Source organism: Python bivittatus, unplaced genomic scaffold (genome assembly GCF_059951505.1).
Source record: "Python bivittatus isolate LINGU-HERP-01145 unplaced genomic scaffold, Pbiv_v1 ctg000220_np1212, whole genome shotgun sequence".
Taxonomy (NCBI): Eukaryota; Metazoa; Chordata; class Lepidosauria; order Squamata; family Pythonidae; genus Python; species Python bivittatus.
Genome location: NW_028277048.1, coordinates 1299336 through 1309331, shown reverse-complemented (window position 1 = coordinate 1309331; position 9996 = coordinate 1299336). Strand labels below are relative to the sequence as shown.

Sequence of the window (9996 nt, the reverse complement as noted above, 5' to 3'; positions counted from 1 at the left end):
TATTTCAGCACTTTTGAGAGGCATCAAGTTGGTGAAGAGTGGCAAAGTGTTTTTTGCGGAGGCAAAGGAAGCAGCATGACAGAAGGAAAAGTTTGTAACGGACATTAATGATGGCATAGAAGTAGACATTTTGGCAACAGCAGTAAATCTCATCTTTAGTGCTATGATTCCAGGAATGGCTTCTACTGAAATGTACAGAATTATCACAGGTGCAGGAACTCAGACGTCTTCTTCTCCATTTTCAGGTGTTTCTGTCAAAATACTGCTGGAGTCTAGAATTGATCAGAATTCTGGCTACATCTTTGTGCCTTTAAAGTTAATACAATGGTAGTAATTCTACAAATGTAGGTTCCTCACTTAATTATCTGTCAGTCGTGGAATGGGGGAAAGTAATAATCCCATGCTCAAAGTATGCAGATGATGCTTCTCAAAAACTCAGGCATTTAAAGCAAGAGGTTCCTTCTATTGCAAACTTGTAATAATGCCCCATAACTTTGCCCTTCACCCAAATCCCTGACGGTATATCTCAGGAGAAGAAAAAAGTCACAATTCACCAAGATTGCCCCCCACCCCCCAAAACTAGCACAAACTTAGCAGAAACTCCCCAGAGATCTGGATTAACATGTTAGGAACTAGAACATCTTTATTATAGTGGAATCTGTGGCAGTCATAACAAGCAGATCACACCCTATGAGCAAATAGAAAGATGGTACAAACGTATACACAGTGATACTTCAAATCCTGCATTTCCTTTTACAGCATCCCACTACCACCATCCTTTTTCACACTCCCTCATCCTATCCCACCTGCTAGTTTACACTTTCTGCATTCCTGCTTTCCTGACTAGGAATTCCCACAAATTAAGCTGGGAACTGTCATGTCGCTTTTGGACTTTGACAAAGAATTTGCCCAGTGATCTTTATCTTACTGGAATAGTGGAAATAAAGCACCCAGTTTACATATTCCTGACTTCTATAATTGTCTAACTTAATGATCTCATTTTTTTTAGGGACACCGCATAAATATGACCCTACCTTCAAAGGCCCCATTTATGACAGGTAAGAGCACCCTGTTGGTGGAAGGTTTGAGAGCAGTCTTGCATTGTTATGCTGTTATTTTTCAATGCACTGTGTCTGGAGTGACCATTTATTGCCAGCTGTTGTTTCTGACTCCCTTGCCTGCCCGCCCAGTTTTGGGAAGTAGTGACAATGAGAGGATGACTCTATTGAAAAGGCCAATCCAGCAGCCCAGATGTTTTGATCATTTCCTTGGAACACATGGGCTGGATCTAGTAGCTAAAGCTCTTTTTCTTCTTTCATTCCTTGCTTTGTGCACAGACATAATTTATTTTCTAGCCACTATTTCATTATAATACAGGGATGATAATATAATTTTACCAACATTGTATATGATCAGAGGTTCAAATTATTTCAATTCATGTCTTATATTGCAATAATTCATAAATAATTTTTATCAGCCAATATTTTACTTTTATGGAGTCACATTAGTTGCATGATCTTGGTGATCGGACAAATATTTGTTCTGTAGGATCTTGACTAATTATGATGATTACATACTGCTACCTCATGACTAAAAATTGAACGGAGATTGCTCTTGTTCTCTGCTAATATTTACCTGTTAGTTCATTGGATTTAAATGTTGCTGACATAATTCAGACTCATGGTGGTTTACAAACAAAAATTAAAATAGCTATCCAACAACAGTCTAACTTACCTCTCTTCTCTAACTTTGCCAAACTTTCCATCTCTTCACATACAGATAATGAGAATCCATTCAACTGCCATCTTGGAAAACAAAAATGATTGAATTGTGGTATAGCAGTGTATTTAATAAATACATGTTATGCAGTAAGACTGCTGGAAGGATCAAAGTTTAAGTAGATTTTCTTCCTGAAAAGTAGGACTACTTTCCTTCCAGAGGTCCACCCACATGCCAAGTCCTACAGTGCAGACCTTACCAGTGTGCCAAAAAAACAGCTAGAGATGGTTTAAGCCAGTGTTGTCCAAACTTGGCCACTTTAAGATGAGTGGACTTCAACTTCCAGAATTCCCCAGCCAGCCATGCTGGCTGGGGAATTCTGGGAGTTGAAGTCCACTCATCTTAAAGTGGCCAAGTTTGGACAACACTGGTTTAAGCAAAAGGTTCAAGAGTAATTTTCAGAGGGGGGCAAAAATGCCAAGTTTGCTTCTGCAGTGTGACCCACTGGTGGGATGGGGCTACTGTTGTGTGCCCCTTAAGGCTGATCCATTCAACTGCTTTGCTGTGCTTTTCTCGTGTCCTGGAGCCAGGAAGAAATCACGTTGGCATAAATGGCACTGTCCCTGCAGCGTGGCCTTGACACGTATCTAAAATGGGGCCATGTTATGTAGCTCCTCAGTGTGACACTAAGAGCAGTGACTGATCAATAGTGTGTGGTCAGAGACAAATGCATTATTATCTACTCTCACTCAGCTTGCTTCCTCTTCCAGGGGCTGCACAGATATCATCTGTTGTATCTTGCTGCTGGTTGCAATTGGGGGCTATGTTGCAGTGGGTATTGTGGGTACGTATCCTACTGTTTATTATTTTTTTCTGCCTTGAGGTATTATTTTTGCTGCTAAAAGTTGGATGTGCTAAGGTTGGATAGAAAAGGAGAATTATAACTGCCAAGAATGTATACTGTATCATCATAGAAGGAAATAGATGGGATGGGTTTCAAATAATGGTATCCAATTTTAAATGATTGTTTGCTCCTTAATCCTGTTGCTAATGTCTGCTACACCAGGAGTTTGTCTCTTTTGGGTAGAGAGGGTTGTGCTTGGCCTTTGAGAGGAATGTTGGGGGCCACACTCAACACATGTTGGGCGACGCAACCACATTTGATTTCATTTCAGTAATATTTAAATGTAATTAAAATATAGTGAAATTACTACCTCTAGTCATGTATTTAATAATTTCCCCCTTCTATTACATTAAATACTGCTTTTTCTTCTGGTAATATATGGTAAAAGATGGTTGTTTTGATGTCTAGATTGATTATATGCAGGTCTATTTCTCAGCAGGACTATAGTCATTTGAGAAGATCCCTGCTGCTGCTCTGGATTTTGTGAACTTCAGTGCATGAATATTTGCCTAACTCTTTAACAGAGTTAGTATAATGCAGCAAATACAGATCTGGGTTTGGGATTAAATGCCAGCTAGTTTAGTGAGAGCACTGAGCACGCTGCATTTTCAGATTAATTTATCTCACATATTCTAAGCATAAAATCACAATGCCATTATCCTAATTTCCTAGGATAAAAGGAAATATCAACATGAATAAAAGGAGTAGGTTAAAAGCTTAAAGTAACTGCTTGGAAGCTCTCTGGTGTTTCAAGATCTGGAGGGAAGTTATTCTGGAGTTGGATGATACCTAAATTGAATGAATTAAATTAGTCAGACTGTAAATGTTCTCTTCAGCATGGACACAAGGAGATCCCCGCAAGGTGATTTATCCAACAGACAGTCGTGGTCAGTTCTGTGGCCAAAAGGGGACACCCAATGAGTAAGTATCAAAGAGAAATCCTCTAGTTTTAAACGTGAAGTCTGTGCCAAGAGACTGGTGAATCTGAAAGACTTCCTGATTGTTTTTGGGATCTCATCTGTTGAAGCTCTTATTTATCTCTGGAACAGCAAAATGGTGCTGAGGGTTGACATGATTGCTTTCCAATATGTGACTGGGTTGGTAGGTTTCCAGGAGTGTTGGAATATGATGATAATCTGAATTTGAACCAACATGGCGCTAGACATATCTAACCAAACAAGGGCTAAAATGTATTTGAAGCCCTGCTCAGTGGTGATTATACCTTGGCATTCCCATTGTAGCTTTACATTAGTCATCTTTGGGTGGTGAACATTTTATGGAGACTCCGTGATAGCATGTTATAATCCTTTTGTATGGCAGTTTGCTTGTATCCATGTGGACCTGGATGCCATAATTGATATAGAACCAATTGATGCAACTTTGGTCCATGCTGATTTAGTGATAATGGACACGTTTGCATTTTTTTAGCCTGCAAATGTAGGTAGAACTCTCAAAGAGATGAAACTTAGCACAAGTATCCTTCACCTTGTATTTCCTGGTTTATAAAAGTGGTTGGTGTGATTGGCTAAGTAGGTAAGGGAAGTAGTGAACTCTGCTATTATGCCTAAAACCTCCAATTCCAATATAATGTTTTTAGTATATGGTGACATCTTAACTCCTGAGATTTCTAGATAAGGCCAATAATTTCAATCAGTGTTCAGGTCTGATTATGGAGTACAGATTATTTTGTCAGCTTGTGCATTATCAGTCCTAGGAAATGGGCAAAGGGAATCTGATTCTTAGACTTCTCAGAAGCTATTATTGTAATACCACTGACTGTGCTATAAGGAACTGGAGGGACTGTCATATAGTGGCTTAATAGGGTGATTTCAAAAAGGGTTCCTGGTAAACTCCTTAAAACAGTGGCCACTGTATGTATGCCACGTTCGTTCTTGATCTTCACATTATTTAACATAGCATCTGAGGCAGGCAACGTTTTCATGGGAGGGGCTATTTTTTCATGGTTTCCAAGAGTTGCAGGGCAGAGTCCAATTATATGGTTACATTACCACCTAGGAGATGCTGGAAGTCAGGCAGCATATAAATTTAATTCATCACCATTCACCATTTAAATTTCCAGTATAGACCCTCCACATCCTCATGGGTTTTTCCTAAAAGAGGTATTTGTGGTGAGTGTAAGTTGAAATCAGGAAACTGGTTTTGGGAGGGAAGAAGATGCTTTAAAAACCACAGCAGGAGGTCAAAAGTTCTGCCTCCATAGAAATGCCAGTTGATCCTTCAACTGTTGACTCACCTTTCCACCCACCACCACCACCACCACCCCGCTACTGAAAGAGATGGTAGAGATCAATGAAGAGAGGGCAGAGAAGAGACTGTAGCAGGGAAAAGAGTGTTTCCCCCATGCACCCTACTGTCTGTGAAATTTCAAGGCAATTTCTTAAAATAGTTGTGTTTTGAGCCTTGTTCTTACTGTGGAATAATTGCAGTAAGCCTCTACGTCGAAGGTCGTACAGAAGGGCATATAGATAGGCCTATGCCCAAGTCTCTCATTTTGAGGATGTACTTCAGTTGTTACTTTTAAATGTATAGCCTTCTTTTCCACTTATGTAAGCAGTCAAGGATGTTTACAACACTAACACAAACTACCACATTGGTAATAATCATACAATTAAAAGAGATACAACATAATTCAAATCTGTTGACAGGATTAGCCTGGTGAGAGCAAGGGAAATGCTTGATACAGACTTGATTGTAATTCATTCAGAAGCGATACCTAAGGCTTTTCCATGGGATTAGAGGGAATGCCTTCCACATTTTTTCAAGCCTTCTATATCATATGGTTTCATCTGTTGATAGGAACAAACAGAAGGCCAGTTGTTTGTAATGTTGCATTCTGTTTCCAGGCAGAAGCCTTTCTTGTTCTACTTCAACATCATGAAATGTGCCAGCCCTTTGGTGCTGTTGGAATTTCAGTGTCCTACTACACAGGTAAGGTTTTCTCTGGACTTTGTCCTTGACATTTTCTCCAGGGATGTCAAACTAGAAAAGTGTTGTGCCCCTTTGTTTGGGCTGGATTCATGAACAAGTGAAAACAGACATAGAGTTCTATATTGTTCTTTGATTATTGGAGTATGTCTTAAGGGTGGCAGCATTGACTTTGCCTGGGCTGAGAAGCTAAGCGGTCCTGGGCCTGGTTAATACTTAAATGGAGGACCACCAAAGAATATCAGAATTCAGAAGCTGGGATTTGCTGTCCCAGCTGCTTCATTTGTAGCTTATCAGACTTTCAGTTTATCAAACTTTTGTTTATTGATTTGCTAGATTTCCTCCAAAAACTTAAAATCTCATAAATAATAATCTTTTCCTCAGTTCTACTTCATAGTAACAACTTTGTGAGATAGCTTAGTCTGAGGGAGTGGGAGAGAATGTAGGAGGCATAGAGAATGGCCTTGAAGGACAGTAGGAAGATCCATTACCAAGGCAATGATCAGACAAGGGTGGCTTGAGCCCATTCCAAGAAGCAGATGTAAGAAAAAGGCTCAGACAGGCCTCTCCCTAATTCACATAAAGATAAAGGGAGGGAGGAGGGAAGCACATTCAGACATGCAAGATTCTATTATTATAGCTGTTTTATTAACATATTTTAGATCCATATGGCATTTGTTTCTTAATCTGGTCTACCTTATATGGCTGACAGAGAGAGACTGGCCCAAATTCATGCCATAAAGTTTCATTGATGAGCATGGACTTGAACTTTAGTCTCTGCAGTCCCAATCCATCATTTTAATCTCTATACCACACATCAAAGCAGGATATTTTTGTATGTATTTGGAGAAATAACCTTCCTTTGATTTTACCACAGCAGAACTTTGGTCAGTAATTCTTTATTATCAAATTCCAATATTAGTTGGACTGGACTGGACTGGACTGGACATTCGAGACTAATTTCTACATGAAAAACTTATTTACAACGAGTATTTCAAAATATATAAAGGATTGAATTTAAGCTTAGGATGATTCACTTGCTCTACCTTCTTTACCAGCTCTCTGTAAATCCCAAAAGTATTTCATATACTAATGAGGAAAAAAATGTGGTGAATTAGATTCCAGATACCTGGCATGAAGAAAAAGTTGAGACCTAAACTGTAACATATCAGGATGATACACACATTGAGGGTTGTGTTCTATAGTCTGGAGATGTGAATTATTTAGATGTAGAGTACTAAATAATTAGACTCTTAAGATTCGATTTGAAGTAGCTGTTAGAACTATGGTTGCATTTCATTCTCTGCCTTTTTCCCTTTTTTGCTTCTGACTTAAACGCATGAAGAAAAATAAATAAATGAAATAACAAAAAGATATTGAATTCAAGAATATTCAAGATATCAAATCATATAATTTAAGAAGATGGTAACTACAATTTGAAATTTTTAAAAAGAGCAAAAATATTTGAATATCTGTATCATAAAAAAAGTGCTATCAATGAAGTTTTATTTGATTGCTTGAAACTCCCCTTCTTGCTCCTCCATTCGATAATAATTTCAGATATCCAAAATCCACAGGCTAGTGATCCATTGCAGCTGAACCCTTCTTCTGACTATGCACTGTGAATGAATACTTATAAATCTCCAATGCTGGGGGGATATAGCCAAGGAAAGCATATTTTATTGAACAGTCATATTGACAGTTGATTGAATCTCAGACTAAAACATGACAGTAGTAGGAAGAACTCACAGTATGTTAGTGTCACAGTTCTTGAATTGTTTTTCTAACATCAGGAGACCTGTAATCTTTCTTAAGTATTCCCTGAAGTGTTCAATAAATACCATTATTGATCATATTTCAAGCTGAAAATATATTTGATAGTAAAAATACAACGTGTGTGTGTGTGTGTGTGTGTGTGATATAACATATACCTAGAAAAGTATGGAACTTACAGAGTGTTTATAAAATGTCTTCACTAAAAATTCATGCATGTTATGAATGAGACTATCACATTGTCTGGGGGTTTAATATTCCATTTAGCTTGTCAGAAATAATGCATTGACTGAACATCCTAAATGTACCTTTTCCTATTATTTTCTTCGTATAAAATACAAGTACATGAAATTTTGCTGCTATCTTAAATATGTAGATTCCTTCAGATCAGTACAGGAGGAATATAATAATATCTATTAAATTTATATGCCACTTGGTGGTTTATACAGTAATTGTTCAAAAAACATTGAATAATACAACCCCCCCCTCAAAAACAGCACAAGACAAAGGAACAATGATGGCAAAGAAAATAAACCCAGAGGGGAACAAAAAGGAAGAAAAGGGCACCAATTGCCCTCTCCAAAGCCCCGGGTGAAGAGCCAGGTTTTTAAGGCCCTTTGAAATACCAGTAGGGTGAGAGCCATTCGAATTTCAGGGGGAACCTCATTCCAGAGGGCAGGTGTTGCTACAAAGGAGGTGCACTTCTGGGGTGCCGATAGGTGGCATTGTTTAATTGATGGAACCCGGAGGGCCTCAACCCTGCCAGATTGAACGGACAGATCCTATGGGAGACAAGCAGTCCCTCAAGTAACCAGACCCTTTATTGTAAGGAATAAAGGAATTTCCTTTATTGTAATATTCCTTTACAATAAAAGGAATTTCCTTTATTGTGATAATTCAGCAATAATATTTAGATTCTGGAAAGAAGATGCATTCTGTAGTTTTAGATACTGTATGTGATCCAGAACCTATGTCCAGTAACTTCATCCTTTCTTATGTTCTTACAGAAATAAGAAACCCTCTAGCACAGTTTACCTACGCTTTTTAAAATAATGTAAGGACTTAGATATTTCATTTTGGCAATAATACACTACATAGCACACCATAAACAGAGGTTGATTTAAAAAAATAAAACCCATTTTTGCTGCAACAGGATGTCAATTATCATGCTGGAAAAGTGTAAATATGTGGCAGTATGTATGACTTACAGGGAAATATAAATGGCTAGAACAAATCCATTCTTGAGGCAAAGCTGAAGAAAATCAGGAAATTTGAAGAATAATGCAGGATAATATATACTCATGAAATCAGAATGAAAGCAGTGTGGTTCCTCAGGAAGTTATCATTATAGCAGTTTTTAAAAATGCATTAAATTTTAATGCTTTAATATAAATCTTAGATTACAAGATTGGTCCCTGCTGAGATTCGTAGGAGTGTAGCCAGTCGTAAACGGTAATGTCCCAAAAACAGCTTGATGAGCTTGCTTCCTTCTACGCTCTTAGCTCTAATGATACCATCAGTTCCTGGTCTGTCGTCTTTTTGTGGGGGGGGGCAGGTTGATTTAATTCCAGACAAACATGAGGTGCTAAGAATGTGGAATCCAAGAAGAGAATTTCATGGAAGTTGAGGACGGTACTTTATTTTAAGGATGACATCTTTTAAATTTTGCTTACAATAATTTAAAAATGAATAGTGGCAGAGGATCTTGCAGGCACCAAGTGTGGCATCCATAAGTATATTGACACCCATGAATACTTTTGAGGGGGGTTCCTGAGATAAACCGTAGATTGCAAACCAGAGAAGTTGTATTATGGTACAGTGCAGTGTAAAAATTCAGTTAATAAATTGCTGTGTTCCTTGGGATTTTTTCAGATCTGTGTGAGCAAGTGTCCGGATCGCTACCTCACCTTCCTGCAAGCCTCCACTGCTGACAGCACAGGAACCAAGGAACTAAAATATTATCAACAGTTTTGTGTCCCAGAGTTTACTGATCTGAAGAAGGTAAGTGGGCTGGATTGTTGGATAGTTGCCTATATTTTTCCTGAAAAGGCAGATAGAGAATCTCCTTTTCTGGGCAGGAATTAACTTTTGATGCATCCCCTGTCTTTCAATCTCTGCTCCAGAGCGTTCCTGAAGTGTTGAAAGATGGTGATTGCCCAGCCATGCTTACACCAAGCAAGCCCTGTAAGTCCTTCTGGAAAAGCAAGCTGGTAGGAGAAATTCTGGGGATTTAATTCTGGTTTCAAGAGCAGCTGAACCATCTTAATACAACCAAGCAAGGGCTGTGACTGCCAACTGCTTCCATAGTCATTCCACATACAAACTAGATTGGATGGTAATTTTGCTTGTTACTCACAGGATAGATCTCCATGAGTTATTTAGCCCAGTCTTTTCCCTGGAGCAAGCTATCTCTAAGATTTTAAAAAAAAAAACTTTAAAAACATCCAAATGATTGATTACCTAAACTCTGTAGCTGGCTTGGACTTAGTTGCTTATTTTTAATTTACTTAAACTTTATGACACTATGACTATCTAGCTTCAGTGGTTCAAGTTGGGCAACAGAAGGTAAAATCTGTGGTAGTTTCCAGTTTTTTAAAATATGCTTTGGTTTCCAAAACTCACAACATTATTTTGTTGTGCAGAGCTTGGTCTTT

The 9996-nt window shown here is 38.3% G+C and overlaps 1 protein-coding gene across 6 annotated transcripts in view; it reads left to right on the top strand.

The window, feature by feature from the left end:
• SLC44A2 (solute carrier family 44 member 2 (CTL2 blood group)) overlaps positions 1-9996 on the top strand; it is a 55592-nt gene that overhangs the window by 21029 nt on the left and 24567 nt on the right. For all 6 annotated transcript variants that reach the window (XM_088137585.1, XM_088137583.1, XM_088137587.1 and 3 more), the window contains exons 2-7: positions 1010-1058; positions 2490-2563; positions 3460-3544; positions 5488-5572; positions 9215-9343; positions 9466-9526. In XM_088137585.1, coding sequence (XP_087993711.1) covers positions 1010-1058; positions 2490-2563; positions 3460-3544; positions 5488-5572; positions 9215-9343; positions 9466-9526 — 483 coding nt within the window. The remainder of the gene's footprint in view (positions 1-1009; positions 1059-2489; positions 2564-3459; positions 3545-5487; positions 5573-9214; positions 9344-9465; positions 9527-9996) is intronic.